The following is a 20000-nucleotide window of genomic DNA, read 5'->3' as shown; positions in this document are numbered from 1 at the left end:
TAACAATTGTTATGACAATCCAAGAGGCACAAGTATTGTCGCTATGAGGAAGAAAAGTGAAAACAATGAAAAAAAAGTATGGGAAACCTAATGAAGAAAAATTTAAAAACATTCTCCAAAGCCAACTTGCATATGCAGAAGGTGTCTTCAGGTAAAAATGTATTTTTCTTTTCTTCCTAGAGGCCTAGTTGTCTGCAGCTTTTCCATAATCAAAGTCTCCAGGATCTGGGCCCTCCAAGGAGATCAGCATGAGATTATTTAGCGTGCTTTGTTTCATGCAACTTCTCAAACATGTCTTGATCATTTTAAGGGCAGAAAATCCCCTTTCACATTCAGCTGTGCTTACTGGGATCACTAGCCCAATATGAGATAGTCTGGCTAAATTTGGAAACAACTCTTTGAGCTCTGATGTCATTGCCATTTTTAGAGAATCTGTTTTGGACTGAAGTCTTTGTTTGATTGACGTCTGATCATTTTAGACGCAACTGCTCATTCTTGCCTGCTATTTTCATATTTTAAAATTGGAGGGTTACCCTTTTTGAAATAATGATCGAAAAGAATTTCGGCAGACTTGCTTGAATCGTGAGTTTCTGCATTGAAAACCTTTGAAAAGCTGGCAATAATTGGCATGTCAGGGAATCTTGCATTTAGGTGCTTGACAACTGTCTCTAGGTATTTATCATATATTGCAGTTTTGAATGACATTACATCACTCTGTGTATAAACAATGTGAAGATCTGACCATTCTTCTACCAGACAATAATGAAGGCTTTGAAAATATCTCCCAGGAGTGTCTTTCAACTCCATGATGGACAATTATGTGGCGAGCAAAATTAGCTCTATTTCGGTAAGATTGACAACTTGCCTTTTCCAAGCCTTAGATAAGTTGGACAACAAAGCTAATACGTCTGAAAGCATCATCAAAGAGGAAACAAAATTGTACGTTTTAATACATCTGCTTAATCCTTCAGCTGTGATGTCATTTCATTCAGTGGGCTCTGTTTCCAGTGCAGCTCTGACACTCATCATACATACACTGTCGTAGTGACTGTACTGCAAAGTCATGAGACAGCCATCTTGTGTCACTGGCCATTTTCAGCTTAATCTGGAGAATGTTCAGAATATTTTGAATTTCCGTTAAACCAGCCATCCTAACTGAAGAGTTCTGAAAGAAATAGAACAGCTGCCATTCAGTTTTGTTAAATAAGGTACAGCAGCTGCTGCTTGGGCACTTGCAAGGGCCAATCGGCGGTTTACACAGTGGCAGTTGACTAAGAATCCAGATGTTTTATCTTTAAGCAGTTGTGCCGTAACTTTCTGTTTCCCAATCAGAACAGCCGCTCCATCTGACCCTAATCCAACCAGATTAGAATGTCCATAGTCTCACTCAGTGTGTTGGTTATAGTCTCCGCTTTGCTATCAATCATATTGTAGGTTTATACAAAACTAATTCTGACCTCTTTAGTGACCTGGCAAACTTTTTTAATGTAAATAATTAATTGTTTTACAACTCAGATGTCTGTGGTTTAATCACACAGAATACTGAAAAAATTTTCAGCGTGTATATTTTTCAGTATGTTAGATTTTATTTCTGATGCCAAGACATCCAGGAGCTCTTGCATTATTCTTTCAGAGGTGTAATGTGCATTTTTACCAACATTGAGATGTTGGAAAAAGGAACAACCCATTTCTTTACAGTGTCCCAACAGCTTTTCAAACAACGTTGTATGTGGCCACTAATTTTTTGCCTTCTTTTCGAATTCTTGTGCATGGCACATTTACCCAAGGTAACTCCCTCCTTGGGGCATGTTTGTTTGAATATTTCATGCACAATGAGCACCACATAACATTTTCATTGGCTAATAGCCAATCAAAATCTTTAAACCATTATTTGTTTATGCCGGATAAGCAGCAAAAAATATAAAATATTAAAAGTACCTATAAATAAGACTTTTGAGTGGGAAAGCGAGAGCCTGTTGGATATTCAATGCACACTTGCACTACGGCAGGGCAAGATATGAACAAAAAGGAATGGCAAATGGGTCACTTTAACAAAACTACGGAAGCGTATTAGGGCCACGGTGAAGAAAAAAAAAAAAATACAGGCACAGTGAAGAAAAAAAAAACTATATGTTGAGAATAAAGTTGACATGGTGACTTTATTCTCGACATTTCCACTTTAATCTCGACGTTTATGACGAGAATAAAGTCAACATGTCGACTTTATTCTTGACATTTCCACTTTATTCTCATAGTTTATTTTGTCATTAAAGTAGAATGTTGTAAACTAAACTTGATCTTCAAATCAATGTTTAATTTACTAGACTTTCTCAAACCCCGTCATAAGGTAATGTAGTGCATTAAATGCTGTGTTAAGTGTACCCCGACCGAGTTGTTAATTACTACACGCATCTTAAACGGACTTCCTCTTGCACTGAGTAAGCACTGGGAGGGATCGCCGCACAGAATGCATTCAGTTGATGATATTTCTGCTCTCTGAACATTTACAATGCTAAGATAAATACTTGATATCATTTTTATGATGAAATGCATTAAAGCATGTATTAAACTTGCACGGTAGTGTGGCAGTAGTGCTGCTCCCTCGCAGTAAGGGGTCCCCAGGTGTACGTTCAGTGTAGAGAACATTATGGCAGGTGTGACGAGGCTCCAAAAAAATGAATGTATGAATGGGTATCGCACGGGTTTAACTTAAATATTGTGTAAATGTTGGGTTCGTGATCTGGTGGTCGGAGACACGAACACAGAATTAAATGGATGTTCTACTAAGCAAGCTTTCTTTATTGCATGTGTGCTGTCTCTGTCTGACGTACCAAAACCCCAATTCCTATCCTTCTTTTTTCTTTCTCCACATAACCAATAAATCATTAGATCTGCATCTGTCATCTCACAATGTCATGGGAGGTGGCATACATATATATATATATACATACATATATACATACATATATATACATACATATATACATACATATATATACATACATATATACATACATATATATACATACATATATACATATATATACATACATATATACATATATATACATACATATATATATACATACATATATACATACACATACATATATACATACACATACATATATACATATACATATATATATATATACACATACATATATACATATATATATATACATATATATATATATATATATATATATATATATATATATATATATGTATATATGTATGTGTATATATATATATATGTATATACATACATATATATACATATATATATACATACATATACACATACATATACATATACATATACATATATATACATACATATACATATATATACATATATACATACATATACATATATATATACATATATACATATATATATATATATATATATATATATATATATATATATATATATACACACAAAAATATATATACACACATATATATATATATATGTACACACACATATATATACACATATATATATATGTACACACACATATATATATATATATGTACACACACACATACACATATATATACATATATACACACACACACACATATATACATATATACACACACACACATACATATACTAGCAAAATACCCACGCTTGCGAAGTACTGCCTTAAAATTTTTATTAAGAAAAAAAGTCAACATTTTTAAACTGAGGGAAAATATACAAATAATTATTTGTTAAGGATCTCTTTGTATACCACGTTGTCAGTTCGGACCTCCGGTTGTAATATGACCAAGCTGTGCGGTGAGCTTACTCTTGAGCATGCAACATACAGTTGGCCATGTGAAAAGCAATCCTGTCTCAAATCAATGCCAACCTTTTGTAGGGTTTGTCCCCAAGACTTATTAATTGTCATTAGGAAGCAGAGCTTCACTGGAAATTGAAGGCGTTTGAATTAAAATGGGAGATTAGATGGTGTAACGGGGATGTGAGGAATAAAAACTCTCTCACCTGAGCCACTGCCAGTAAAAATAGTTGCCTCAATTAGGTTGTTTTGCAGACACGTGACCTGAAGTCTTGTGCCGTTACAAAGTTTCAGTGGCTGCATGTTTCTCAGTAACATTATTGGTGCCCCAACCTTCAAAATGAGATTATGCTCAAGAGTGCCTGGAGGATTTAGAGTGTTGAGAAACTCTACCGGATAGTGTACCGCGTCATCCAATTCTACAACTGAATCAACAGACGGATATGTTTTTCGGTTACACTTGAAAGCGACAACCGAACAATTCAGCGGCAGCCATCAACTCACATGCAGAACCATAGGTGAAGGGCTTAAGCATTTCAGTCTTATACTGCTCCTGTGTAATATAATTATCTCCTGTACTGTCATCAGTCCACACCTTGAACTTGTCCCAGTCATTCAATACATAAGACACAATGTCCCTCCGGATATCAAGAGTGAGCCTGATATGTCCATGCAATATGTAACACAGAGAATGAAAAAGGCAGGTGCCATCTCCGGGTATGGAAACCACTTGGCAAGTGATAGTTCTTTGATCGATGGTGATCACCTCGATAGACATGTTAATGGTGGTACGGTTGGAACAATAAAGGAAATGGGTACCTGAACAGTAAACTAAGTCTAAAATACCTACACAATAACTATAATAATCATAATAAACGAACAATAAAACAGCGGAGAAGCCGTGGATTAAATGAAAAGGCTGCTTCCGTGGCGAACCAAGGAAAGGAATGAAGACACCGCAGCGAAGGACGGCCTTATATGGGCAAGCAGTCAGCCAAAGAAGGGAATCAAGAAATAACTACAATCATAATAAACGAACAATAAAACAGCGGAGAAGCCACGGATTAAATAAAGGAAATGGGTACCTGAACAGTAAACTAAGTCTAAAATACCTACACAATAACAATAATAATCGTAATAAACGAACAATAAAACAGTGGAGAAGCCGTGGATTAAATAAAAAGGCTGCTTCCGTGGTGAACCAAGGAAAGGAATGAAGACACTGCAGTGAAGGGACGGCCTTATATGGGCAGGCAGTCAATTATGTGGGAGGCATGGGGATGGAGGATGCAATAAAGGCAGGCAGGCAGCCAAAGAAGGGAATCAAGAGACCGGAGCGATGGACGGCCTTATATGGGCAGTCAGTCAATTACGTGGGAGGCGTGCTGATGGAGAACGCAACTCCACCTCACACGGCGACCGAGCTGCAGGCTATGGACGTATATATGTACGTAATAGGATTCAGTTATGACCGTTACGCGTAGAATTTCGAAATGAAGTAAGCTGTAAGGAATGAGCCTGTCAAATTTCAGCCTTCTACCTACACGGGAAGTTGGAGAATTAGTGATGAGTGAGTCAGTCAGTGAGTGAGGGCTTTGCCTTTTATTAGTATAGATTTAACACCGAAATAATGCATATCCTTCCATAGGCTTAATCTTACCTACTAAGTCAACCACAGTGTATCTAACTACATACCATGCCAGCATCATATCAAGATAAAACTAGTACCACTACGAAAACATCATGCTAAGTCTTTGCAACTTTGGTTTGAACAACTGAAAATGTAAAATTTGATAAATACACTGTTAGCTATATTTTACTCTGGAATTTTTAGTCTTCAGAGTTAACCCATACCTCTACTTTCTAATTAACAGTGTATTGTCTATAATTAAAAAGAAGATGTTACATTCTCAATGTCACATTTACACAGTTAAACACTAAAGAAATCACAGGAGATACAATTCATTAAATTCAAATTAAATTTTAATTTCTTATTAAATAAATTATCAGTAGCCTCCTCCTATATACAAAGACCAAAGACTTATTTTACATATTATTAAGATGCCCTAAAAATTGCACCAACAAATGTTATAGCACATTTGGCCATAAAGTTGGACACTTTTATAAAGTCATTTATATATGCAAGTCTGCTCAAGAATTATCCACGTCTTGCTGTTTTTCAGTTCACTTTTGGGTTGCACTTTACACAGTGGTGGACAAATTGACTGTCAGGACTACTAGTTTTTAATTCCAGATAACCAAACTACAGATTTGCAATACCCAGCAGTCGACAAAAAAAAAAAAAAAAGTTCTTTAAGTACGATCTTAACTTTGCCGTATTATAACCAGGTATCTTTAAAAGTAACACCAGATTGCCTTTATACTTATAGTGTGAAGCCTGTAAGTAGACTACAATGCAAAGTGCACTCTCTGTCAACGACCAAAATGTATTTATATTTTACTCTATCCTGGGTCCACTGCTCTTTTTGATCTACATGCTTCCATTAGGTCAGATTATCTCAGGGCATAACATGAGCTGCCACAGCTATGCTGATGACACGTAGCTGTATTTATCAATGACACTCGATGACCCCAACTTTGCTGTTTCACTAACACAGTGTCTTACCTGTGTTTCTGAATGGATGAGTAGTAATGTTCTCAAGCTAAATAAAGAGAAAACTGAAATTTTGGTAATTGGATATAATGAGGTTATTAGAAATAAACTTGATGCATTAGGATTAAAAGTCAAGACGGAGGTAAAGAATTTAGGGGTAACTATTGACTGTGACCTGAATTTTAAATTGCATATTAATCAGATCACTAGGACAGCATTTTTTCACTTAAGAAATACAGAAAAAGTTAGACCTCTTATATCATTGAAAGATGCTGAGAAATTAGTTCACGCTTTTGTTTTCAGTCGACTAGATTACTGTAACCCACTCCTCTCAGGACTACCCAAACTACCCTAGAATCCTAAATAGGAAAAGAAAATCCGAGCACATTTCTCCAGTTTTGGTGTCACCACATTGGTCACCTGTGTCATTCAGAATTGACTTTAAAATACTGTAATGCTTATGGTTTACAAAGCCTTAAATAATCTCACTCCATCTTATATTTCGGAATGTCTGACACCTTACATTCCAAATCGTAACCTTTAGATCTTTAAATGAGTGTCTCCTTAGAATTCCAAGAGCTAAACTTAAAAGATGTGGTGAGGCGGCCTTCTGCTGTTATGAACCTAAAATCTGGAATAGCCTGCCAATAGGAATTTGCCAGGCTAATTCAGTGGACCACTTTAAAAAAAACTGCTAAAAACACATTAATTTAACATGGCTTTCTCATAACTTCATTTTAGTTTAATCCTAATGCTCTATATATTCAATTAATTATCATTACTATTCATGGTGGCTCTAAAATCCATACTAACCGCTACTCTCTCTTCTGTTCATTTTCCGGTGTTCTGTGGTGGTGATCTGCGCCACCACCACCTAATCAAAGCACTGTGATGTTGTTACATTGATGGATTAAAGGCCAGAAGTCCATGTGACCGTCATCATCAAGTTCTTCCATGTGAACCCTGAATACAATGAGGACTAATTGTGAGGTCATTTATATTAGGTAGAATGCCTAGAGGGGGCTGGGTGGTCTCATGGCCTGGAACCCCTGCAGATTTTATTTTTTCTCCAGCCGTCAGGAGTTTTTTTTTTTTGTTTTTTCTGTCCTCCCTAGCCATCAGACCTTACTTTTATTCTATGTTAATCAGTGCACTCTTATTCTAATTCTTACTTTGCCTTTTTTTTCCTCTTTCTTCATCATGTAAAGCATTTTGAGCTACATTATTTGTATGAAAATGTGCTATATAAATAAACGTTGTTGTTTTTATACTTGTGGCCGCCCAGTCAATCGGCAAGTTGATATTCTCCTAGTTAGTAGGTGAAAGCACTTGGTCAATGTTGCATATCTAACAGTTTCACGGCGCAGGAAGTGATACTAACCAAATCATTAACCAAATGCAGTGAAGGGACAGAGAGCATAATATTTTTGTAAGTGGGTGATTAACATGATGAACACATTCACTACAAATAGCTGGCACCCACATAATCAGCTTCTCCCTAAAACCCACTATAGTATGGAGCACATGGCGAAAACTCAAAACACAATGAAAATTCAGCACACATTGCTGCTTCTGATGTCGTTTTTGACGCGCTACCCTTGCGATCAGCGTGAATGTGTCAAGTATTAATCAGGTTTAAAACACACACCCACAAGTGACCAACATAGTAAAATTGTGCAGCAAATATGTAAAGTAAGCAAGAGAAATAGCTGTAAAGCAACTAGGGTAATGAGGGCAAGAATGAGAAAAGTTAATCTTGTTTCCTCTGTTAGTTTACTGCAATATAAATAGGGGTAATAATTAACACAACAACAAAAAAAAGGGACAGGACAAGGTGAATCGTTCCACTACTGCTTTAAAACCAAGTGAAAAGAATCAGAATTACTGTCAAAGTAGCAGTATAACAAAAATAAATGGAAAAAAGATTTAAAAATACTGGAATAATTTTTTTAGCTGATTAAACACCAAGGATATTCCACAAAGTAGCACTGATTGCTGTGCAGTGCTGTATGCACAGAATATGAAGAAGCCATATATAACAGTGATTTTTTTTGTTTCAAGCAAAACTAAGACTGAAAAGGTAAAAAAGCATAGTAACATTAGACTGTCTACTACGCTAGTCAGGTTGCAAGATCTAGAAAATGTTGATGCTGAGCCGAGTCATTTCATGAATTTATACAACTTGGAAACAAAAATGTACACGGATACCGCAAGTAACTGTTTTCAGCTGACAGGGCTTGCTAGTACTGAATAAATTACCTAAATTACTCAGGAGCTTGTTGATCACAAGTTATTTCTTGAATGTTCCAACAATACCCATGTCACAGATTTTTAATGCGTCAGCCTTAGAGGTTAGATATTAACCTTTTGAAATCAGACTACCATATTTCATTAGAAAACGAAAATAACACCTGCTTACTATTAGCCCAAATACTAAAGAATATATTGCACTTCAGCATAACCCTGAAGGTCAAACAGATAATAATTTTGACAAGAGAAACTAATTGGTTGGGTCTAAATTAGATCTGAAAAAAGAGAATATTAATGCAGTATTTCAGCTTATTTTTGATAATATATTTTGAGTACATTTGAAAAAGACCACAAATCAACAGGACTTAAAAAAAAAATCATCCACTTCTGAAAATATTCTCCTCCGAGATGCTGATTGTTTATATTGTAATGGAAGAGTGTTATGCACTCATGAATAATAAAAAATAAAAATAAGTACAAAATACACAACTGCTGTAAAAAGTTGCAATTAACCCTCCACCTCATAAATAAAGCTGGGCTACCAGAAAGTGCACCTGGACTACCAGTTTGGTAGCCAAGACGACTACTACAGTAGAACCTCTGGTCACAAACGTTTCCGAACATGTACAAATCAGGTTACGATCAAAAAGTTTGCCAAAATTTTGCATCTGTTCACGACCACACGCTCTGGTGGAAAACAAAAACACACCGGAGGCCAGTTTCCCTAAGTGCCAATGATTTTCCATTCTGCATTTCCAGCAGCTGATGTTGCAAAAGGAGTTACACTGTTAACCAAGCTCTGGCCTCAAGTGCTGGAAGAGGTAGAAAAACTTGCTAGTGTGGTTGAACGAGAAACAACTTGCAGGGGATAGCATAAGTGAGGCAGGGCTCGCAAAATTTCAAAATCCCTGGTAGCCCTTCAGGCAGGCACTCTTCAGTTTTTGGTAGCCCAAAATAAATTTAAGTAGCCCAAATAAAAAAGAGATTATTTTTAATGTATAATATTGTAAAGGAAACAAAACATCAATCAAAAAATTGTTAAAACACAAATTACAACAACTGTATAAAAATTACAATCATCAACTCAAATATTTGGTTCTAATTGAACAGAAATTTCTATGAACTTGTAAGAACTGTGTAGAACATGAATCAGTCTGTGTCAGATTTTGAATCTGAAATTTCCACTGAAGTCACAGATGGGAAAGTGCCACTTGACGTTGAGGGCATAGCATCTCCTTCATCAGTTTTATCTTCCTGTGCATCGGCCTCCATTTCACTGCTCTTTGTTCTTGTCGGGGTTTTATGACCCAGGTGTCTTGAACCTTTTCCAGAAAACATCCAGAAACGAATTGACTTGTCAGGGCAAAAAGAGTCAACTGTTTCCCCATTAATGGAGAGTCGCATGCAGTCATTCAGTGTGTCAGGGTGTAGAGAGGTACGATGTGTTGTCTTCACTCGGTTCGATGGCTGTTGATGGACTAAGTGTCAGCATTAATTTCACCAGAAACAAGATATGAAAGAGGTGTTCTGGATTCTCAGAGAGGAGATCTCTGTACTAGCAATCTACCTTGCTACCCCGGTGTTCTGCAAGCCACATTTTTAGATCCATCCATTCTTGTGGAATTTTCTCTTTCTCTTCCTCGTCTAGAAAAACTGGTAAAATGTGTGACAAGATAATCCACCTCTTCATCCCCATAATTTGCCAGCTCTTCTCTGGGTTAGGGAAGAGTGGAAGGGTAAAAAACCTTGAAACAAGAGAGAGGCTTTTCATGCAGATTTTTAAATCTGTTGTCCATGTACTTGACTGTGTTGTTAATAATCTTCTGAATCTCTGCACCAAAGGTGTCTTTGTCTGTGCCCTCAGTTCTTCTAGTAGGTTGCTGACTTTTTGAGAGCTGAGTTCCACAGTAACAAATGCTACCATCCTCGTTCACTGTGAACTTTGTGTCCAAGGTTTTCTGGTATTCTCCTGGTTTTGTTTTTAGGCTGAGTAGGCGTGATGTGGTGCTCTCAACTAACTGATTTGTTCGTGTGATGTTTAGGTTATTATGCTGAAAATCAGTACAGCACTTGGATAAGATGGTACTGTAGTCCAGCATGAAATGCAGGAAGCAAACAAATTTCTCAGTCTTCATCTCCTGCACCACCCCCTTAGCCTTGGCTGCATCCTCAGACTTGGCATCACTTCCTCCTGCCATGTTCTCGATATGAACAACAGTGGGAGTGTAATTTTTTTTCACAGCCTTCAGACATCTCTGCCAGCTTGGAAGCCACCATGTGCTCTTCAGGCCACTGAAATGTGCCAGTTTCTCATTTAGCAGTTCACTTATTTCTGTCAGTTCTCTTCGCTTCTTTCGGGAATAGTAGTACATCTTAAACATGGTTTTCAGTGTATCTTCAAATTTCACCAGGTACCAGTCTTTCACGCTATCCAGCACGGTTAGCTCTAATTTGTGTGTCACACAGTGGATTGTTATGGTATGGGGTATCCTCTGTTTCAGTCTCCCAGCTACTCCTGTTTTCTCACCCATCATCACTGCAGCACCATCTAAATTTGCACGCACTACTTTCTTTTTCCATGTGTCTTCTCTGATACCCATGGTGTTCACTGCTTCATCAATAGCTTCTAAAATGCCTGCAGCATTTGCACTCTTGACTGGCTGACATTTGATCATGTATGTGGATAGGTCACCATTATCTCTCACATACCTGACATGAACTAACTCCTGTTCTATTATACCAGTGTCTATACTGCCATCTGCAAGAATGGATAAGAACCTGCTTTCTTGAATTTCCTTTTCGATCTGGCCTCTTGAAGTTTGTGCTATTGCTCCAATAAACTCTCTGCAAGCATGGTGATTGAGGTAAGTGGAACCAAGATCTAGGCCATTTGCTTTTTGAAGTTTGCAAAGACTGCTAAATTTTGCCAATGGTAGTTCTCTCTTTGCAACATAGTACGCTGTTCCAAACAGCTTTTTCAGGACTTCTTGTTGTGCTTTGTTTATTTTTAGTATGTTTTTTGCAATTGGTGTTTGTTCTGGAAAAGATGCTGCAGACTGAGCACCAATGCATTTCTTGTGATGCAGTGATTTCTCATGGGTTCTGATGGGGTCTTTCCTAAAATTACTGGTCCCAGTAACAAAGGCGCTTGTCGAGTCAGAAATCAAGGGAAACTCACGACACACCCAGCAGAACATTATGTTATTTAGCTTGTCATATTCCAGCCACAAAAATTCTTTTGTCCATGAAACCAAAAAGCTGCACTTTCTTTTTGCCTCATAGTCTGATTTGTCATAATGCTTCCGCTTTGTGGTAGGCTTTTCTTTGGCTGTCCCTTCTTCACCCTCACCGGTCTTATTTGGCTCAGCGGAACTAAAATACCTGCGTAAATCCATCTATTTTTACACACACACACACACATAACGGTCAGCGATTTTTTAAATTCTCAGCGCAACCTCTATCACATGTTTAAGCTTGCTGCGGGAGATTTCACTTGTCACGTTTGAATAGTAAGCTAATGAGTGATAAGACAATGTCAGAGGAATTGGTGCGCAGTTAATCCGTCACTGACCAATCAGTACTTCCGCTCTCTATACACAGTTCGCACGATCACAAAGTGAAAGTGAAAGTAAAAAAACAAGTGCAAATTCAAACACGATTTCAATATTTCACATAATGACAGTGGCTCATCGATGCCCGAAAATGACATAATTACCCAGCTACATTTGCGAAAGAATGCAAAAGCATTGACATATATTTTTCCTTCCTATGATAGCCCGACGGGCAGGGCTGAGATAGATTTTGGTAGCCCGACTGGAAGACACAATAGCCCCAGGACGTCGGGCTCGCGATTTTGCGAGCCCTGCAAGGCGATCATATGCAAGAAAGCCAGGAAGACTCATGGCAATTTGCTGAAATAAAATCCTTCTTCGAGTGGCGGAGGTGAGGAATTTAAAGCCAGTAGAGGATGGTTTGAAAAATTTCACATGAGAAGTGGCATTTAATTTTTTTTCCTTACGCTTAAAAGTCATAAAAAAAGTGTTTACAGAGAGCGGTTCATAAGGGTCTAGCACGAACGCAGTGCTATTTTTCTCTGTTGTTCAAGGTTTTCTCAGTGTTATTCAATGTTTGTACATTTAGTTTACTATTATACTGTGCATTCTATGGTATAATTAACTATTTTTGTGCCTAAAAATATATATATTTACATACAGTTCATACAGTCTGGAAGGGATTAATTGTATTTACATACAATCTTATGGGGAAATTACGTTCGGGTCACGACCAAATTGGGTCATGTCCAGAGTTTTGGAATGAATTACGGTCGTGACCAGAGGTACCACTGTATATGCATTTATAGATTATCCACCCTGATGCAGCATGGCAATACCTTTTACATTAAAAAGGCGAGTAAACAATACATATAAGAAATAACATTTTTATTTGTTAGAATCCCTTAATTAAGTGCATGTGCACGACTGTGAATGCCTGGCAGGGTGACAGTGGAAGACATTAAGGATGAACACCATCAAGTGACAAAGCAAAATGAAATACTGAGAAAGAACCGTGTTGTCCTCAGATGTCTTAACAGACACAATGTAACTGATTTGCTACCAAGTCTAGGGGACTTGATAAGAGTAGAGGCTGACAATATGGGCAACTTCAGAGAATTTACAGAAGTGTTTGGTTTGCAAAGTATACTCATATCTTGATAGCTCACTCTGTCATTATCTGCCTATACAAAATGATTTTCTTATTACTATTAAAGCTACAGTTCTGTAGGAGATCAAGTATTAGCTCAAAACATTTTTCTTTTTTGGCATGACAATTGAAAGAGACAACCAGCACTTCGTATCATGCATAGTCCATTACAGTATAATGGATTATGAGTGTTTAATTAGTTTCTTTGATGTATGAGGAGGGTAAGATGCAAAAATGCTGATAAAAACTCTGGTTCGACAACAAGATTATAAAAGTACTTGTTCATATTAAGCAGTAAAGCAAAGATTAAGCTAGGGATACTGTTACATATTATGTATTTTATTGCCATTAATGACAGCCACACACTTCAGGTCTTGGACATGCACTAAAACAGTAGAAATATTCTCTCTTAGGAAACTCAACTGTTTTAAAGTGGATAAAGCCATAATGATGCTTCTTTAGAAGTCCTTTATTGAAACCATTTTTACATTTGCTTTTATCTGTTGATTTGGCAAACTCAGCAGTAAGAATATAAATTATCTTCACAGCATTATAAAAATTTGCAGGAAAATTATTGGTTCACAGCAGACCTCTGTCACTGAAATGTATTGCAAACAGTTTAGAAAAAAAAGCCAACTCGATTGTTTCAGACATTATCCATCCTCTTTGCTCTAAATTACAGCTGTTGCCATCAGGCTGCTGATTTAGGTTTCCAAAGGTCAAGAGCAACAGATTGAAGATTTTTTTTTTTTTTTGAAGATTGAAATACTCATTTCCCAACCTGTATAACATTCAACTTCGCTAAATATTAGACAGCCAAGATCTTTGAAAATACAACATACAAACAAAAAAAAACACTCAGTAAGAAAAGTCCAAATAAAACCTAATAGTACAAAGACATACATACATACACACACAGAAGAAAAAAAAATATACAGAACATGTGAAAGGCCAAACTGAAATCAAAAGAAAACACAACAATCACCTATCATACCTCTGATGACTCCTCATTATTTACATCAGAAGCAGTTTGGTCAATGTCAGAGCTCTGGGAACCACCTTTTCCTGGAGTCTGAAAAAATAAATTAAAATAACATTCAAAATTACTCTTAGTCATCCAATGAGAGAAAAAATTTGTAGATCAAAAAAAATTACAAAATAAAACATTGTAAACCATTTTTGTTAAATGACAGCATATGTAACAGCATAATCTTTGGCACTTTATAATCAGAAATTGGCAGGAATGTAGTCAAAAGTATTACTTTTTACCACAGTTACCTTTGTCAGATTCAGAAACTGTTGAACTTTATTTCAGCTGATGCTGTGTATCTTGTCTGAGGTTTAATTTATTATACAGTACATCATAAATTACAGGCTTCAAAGATGTATGTTTAATATTACTGCATACAAAGTTTTCTAATGCAATACAAATTGTGAAAGCTGCCTTGAACAATCTCAAAATAAATTTAGCATGACTGTAACCAGTGTTAATTCTTAAACTTCCCTGGGAAACAACAGATGCAGACATTGTCTGGGAAGTAGTCTAACCACTTATTTGAAGACTGTAATATCTCAATAATAATTAAAAAAAGGAAACATTTGTAATAATTCAAGGAGAAAGAAACAGAAACCATAAAAATGACAACTAATTAAAAATAGAGATATGCCAATATCATTTTGATTGCCAATACTGATGTTTAGCACTTCGATAACAGGACAGTCCAATACCAGCCAATAAATTCTCATCCATTAATGTGTAATATACAGTATAAAGCATTTGTTTTTGATAAATTATTGAAAAATGACAGCTTAAGAACATTAAAATATTAAGTACACTTTAAATCCAGTGCCTGGATTTCTTTTTTAACATAGGGGGCAATTCCTTTCAATGTAACAACAAATTTGGGTGATTTTATAGACCTGAAAGTGAACACTTACTTTATCTTATCGTGCCCTTTTCCTATATTGTGCCTAATACTGCCAGGATAAGCTCTTGCTCCCTGTTCCACCGAATTGGAGTGAGTGGCTTTGAGAATTACAAGTTTGCAAGTTAAAATATTTGATTTCAGATTAACACACAAGTGTCTTGAGTCAAAACTCAGCCATAAGTTGGCAGAAATCAGTTTGGCAAATAAAAAGGGGTGAAATGAAGTATAAATTCATAAGTAATCTTAGTTACTTTCTGGAATATTCACATTGATTTGACTTCAGCCTATTATTAGCCTTCAATTTAACAAAATTTTGTTAAATATTTTCTAAAACAGAGTTTAAACTCAAGGCATTGCGAAAGAGCATGTCCACAAATTCCGCTGTGCACTTGCGGAGTTCAACTGAGCAACTGGTAAGAGAGGCAAAATCTGCTCAAGAGAAACTGCAACAAGAAGGTTAACATCCTATGTATGTGATCTTAAAGAAACATTAACAATTAAAAAGTTAATTCCTAAGTAACAAATTAAGGACAATTATAAAACAGTAAAAAATAAAAAAATAAATCACACATTCAACATAAATTACTGAACCATAATTATTATTGACTTATGTAAAAGACCATCCATCACTCCATATGATTTTTTTGTTAGGAATTCAGTGTTCACGCTCCTAATCCATCTGAGAGCATGAAAATGACCCGCAAGTCCAAGTCTCATCTAGAGTAACAGGAAGCCAAGTAGAGAGATTTAAAACTCTCAATTAAGTTTTCAATACTTAAACAGTAATACCCTGAATAAACAAATACAGAGGGAGCAATCAAACAGGTCTTCAAGTATGGTACACTATGTGTAATAAATTATATTTTTCATTATTTTGCACTATGGTCACTCCCACTTCAGAATGGGAAGCAAACATATGTCATACCATCTATGCAGAAAACAAAAAAACAGTCATTATTGCAGTGATCACTAAGTCTGTCCATCAATTAGTGCCCTTCTTTGATTTATTTGCACCCATTGTTCCATTTGTAATTATCAGCTCTCATCTATCTATTAACACTGCCTGTCGTGTAATTCATTTTCTAAGATAAAAAGTTTAGATATCAGTGGTAACACAACAAAACCTTTTATAACATTAGCATGATTATGCTGAGCCATACACACAAGACATCATATAGCATGACCACATGACTAGCAGCAGACATCAATGCCATAAATGATAGGATTATGAACCTTAAAAATCAAGTTAATTAAAATTAAGACAAAAGAAGTAAGTTCTACAAGATGCAGTAATTTGTTACAAATGTAAAAAGTTGTGATAACGAAATGCTGCAGCCACTGTGACTTTTCAACAGTTACACTGCTTTAGAATGTTATATTACAGAAGTATTGTAATAGCATTTCACACAGGCAAACATGCTAAGGGAAGATGTGTGTGACAAGTGTGTTACACCTATATATGGGAGGAAGATTATAAATTGAAAATGCAATCTCTCTTTGCAATTTCATTTTCAATGTCTACATGCAAGAATCCCACAAAAATGAAAAATAAAATGAAAGAACACAATTTCAGAACAGCAATTTTATTTGAAAAGTATACACGCAAGAATGCTGCAAAAATAAAAATAAAATAACACCTTTTGCGATTTCAATTTCATCCTGAACAGCAGTGAAGCTGCAAAAATGAAAAGTAAAACAAAATTAAGCACTAGTGCCACCTGCTGCTCACTGAATTTTAATTTTCAAGTTCTTAAAATGTAAACAGCATGGGTCAATGGGTGGGGTTTGGCACCTTGACTTTCCACTATTCTTTGTCCTTCATAACTATAGTGTATACACTTCGATGGAGAATACTTCTCACTTCAACTGTGTTTAGTTTAGTAAGTGATTTTAATCTTTTCACCTCTGTACTGCGAGCTTCACAGAAAAACCGTCTCACAAAATCTAAAGACCCTGGATAATTGTAATTCTAAAGTACTTAATGTGCTATTTAATTACAATATTTAACATGACAAAAACTGGCCTTTATTACATTATAATTTACATTTATTTGCACTGAATTGGAAACAGGACGCTTTTTTTTTTTTTTGTAGTATTATATAATAAATGTACACCTACAGTTTTCAACACCTCCTCTGTCCCATTCCCCTGGAGTTGATTGGCAACTTGATCGGACTCAATATTGTTATAACTTTATAAAACAAGGTGATAAAAGTAAAAAAAAAAAAGCGCTCTATTTCATTACTTTTCAAAATAAGGTGATATGGTAGTGATTATTTTATTCACTATGAAGACCTTCCATAGTCCGTAATTTTCATTTAATTCATGCTTCTTTTTCTATCTTTTGTAAGATTTTTCTTAAATCCACTTCATTAAGAAATATATGAGTAACAAATTTGAACTGTATTATTTATCAATTTCATATTTATAAACAAAAAGAATGAAATTTAAATAAAACCAGAATCAATTTTCTGACCATTCTAAAGAGTATTGATCATATCATTCCAAAAATATAATTCCAAAATAAGCTTGAACAGGTGCATAAAATACTTTTGAATTGCATTATTTCTATATTGTTGTTTCAAATTATCTTTATATTTGTACATACATGTGATCAGATAATTGTTTTTGTCTCACTTTCCTAAACAATCAAGGTACCGAAACAACAGATGATTCCATCAAGTAACTTTAATGACTTAATTATTTTGACACTTAAAAGAAGTTAAATGACTAATCATTACATACACAATGCAATACTTCTACAACAATTCTGATATAAATATAATCTCAATACTGTGTACAGCTTTTAATATCTCAATAATAAAATTATTATGACTGATGAGATATAGACATTAGAGGGATTCCAGTCATGATGAAGATAACACAAAGCTTCCCATTTCTACTTTGGTGGAAATAAATGTAAATTACAATGTAATAAAGGCTTAATAATAATAATAAGGGTAACATTAAGGGTTGGGGGTTGCATTGTGTTCGTTGGGTGCCTAGGCTAACTCTGTTGGACTTACGAACAAAGTAAACTTGCAAACACGCTCTCGGAACAGAACTCATTCATATGTAGGAGACTTACTAATTATATTATACACACACTGAAAGAGAAGATTGGGTCTCTTTTTTTTTTAACCTGGACAGGATGCCTGTGTTGAAAGACAGATGGAGTGGCTGGCGGGAAATTAGTCTGTGTCCAGTTGGCATAACATAATGGACAGACTGAGAAAAGTTGAGGATTTGGAGTGGTTCCATACCCCATACGACAGGCGGCAGTGGTGTTCATATGGGAGGCAGTGAGAAACACTAAGCGGAGGATAGGAGTAGGAATTATTGCTTTATTGTTCATTTATTGTATAACTAGCAAAATACCGAGAAGTAGTGTGTTAAAGAAGTAATGAAAAAGAAAAGGAAACATTTTAATAATAACATAACATGATTGACAATGTAATTGTGTTGTCATTGTCATGAGTGTTGCTGGCATATATATATATATATATATATATATATATATATATATATATATATACACACATACACATATATACACGTACACACACACACACACAAACACATACATACATACATACATACATACATACATATACACACACACATATACATATGTATATAGAATTTATTATTCTATTCCGAGTCTAACATTTTTGTAGCTCTGATGTGTATATCAATGTAATCGATGTACAGGGCCGCTGCTGGCCAAATAGGTGCCCTAAGCAGAAATTTACTTTTGTGCCCCCCTCCCCCAAATATTACGGAAGTAAAAATAAAATAAAAAAAAACACCTACTATAGGGGCCAAAATAGAACTTTATTCAAATAAAAGTAAATACATAAATAAATTGCATCATTTATAAATTACAATTGTAGCTCTACAGCAAAAAATACAAACTAAAATTACACTATTTATAATAAATAAAATAAACAATAATAAACTGAAATAAAATCAACACTGTCATCTGCTGGAGCTTTCCAAAGTTCAAAATTTACAAAGGCACACTTCTGCTTTTTCTTGAGGCAAAGTCGTAAATGACCTCTTCATATGATAAAGCCTTTGCTAATTCAGAGTTGATGCTGACAATTGCCAGACGCCTCATGCGCTCTTGTGCCATAGATGAGCGCAAGTACATTTTGATGAGCTTCATTTTAGAAAAACTTCGCTCAGTAGAGGCAACAGTTACAGGGAGTGTCACTGCTATGCGCAGAGCAATGCAGAGATTTGGGTACATGCACGGCCTTCATCTTGGGCTTTTTTTTTCTTTCGTTTCTCGACGCCGGACTGTTGATATCTCTTTCCAGGAGCAGGCATATTGTTCAATTATTATCATTTTTGGCCAAATAGGCAGCCGTAACAGAGGTGAGGGCGCGGCGTCATCACGTGTGCTTAGCCTACACTGTGTTCACTGTAAAATGCAATATATACGTTTCGATTTTTGTTTATTTGGATATGTATATTATTAATATTAATTTATTATTATAATATATAAAAATGATTTTTTTGATCAGCTGGGATGGTGCCCCCCTGGTAGTTGGTGCCCTACGCAGATTGCATACTCTGCGGATAGGGAGCGGCGGTACTGTCGATGTACCAGGAAATCATGCATGGACAAAAGTTTCCCTTTGCTTGGAATTGAAAGTGTGATTAAAAGCATTATTTTTTTTTTAACACGTTATGGAGTACATGCATCGAAGC

At 35.7% G+C, this 20000-nt stretch overlaps 1 protein-coding gene across 3 annotated transcripts in view; it reads right to left on the bottom strand.

Annotated features, from left to right (window-relative positions):
* eea1 (early endosome antigen 1) overlaps positions 1 to 20000 on the bottom strand; it is a 164269-nt gene that overhangs the window by 119978 nt on the left and 24291 nt on the right. For all 3 annotated transcript variants that reach the window (XM_039761542.1, XM_039761543.1, XM_039761545.1), the window contains exon 2: positions 14351 to 14428. In XM_039761542.1, coding sequence (XP_039617476.1) covers positions 14351 to 14428 — 78 coding nt within the window. The remainder of the gene's footprint in view (positions 1 to 14350; positions 14429 to 20000) is intronic.

Source organism: Polypterus senegalus, chromosome 8 (assembly GCF_016835505.1).
Source record: "Polypterus senegalus isolate Bchr_013 chromosome 8, ASM1683550v1, whole genome shotgun sequence".
Lineage (NCBI taxonomy): Eukaryota > Metazoa > Chordata > Cladistia > Polypteriformes > Polypteridae > Polypterus > Polypterus senegalus.
The sequence above is the reverse complement of the archived record's forward strand: the minus strand, read 5'-3'. Positions and strand labels throughout refer to the sequence as shown.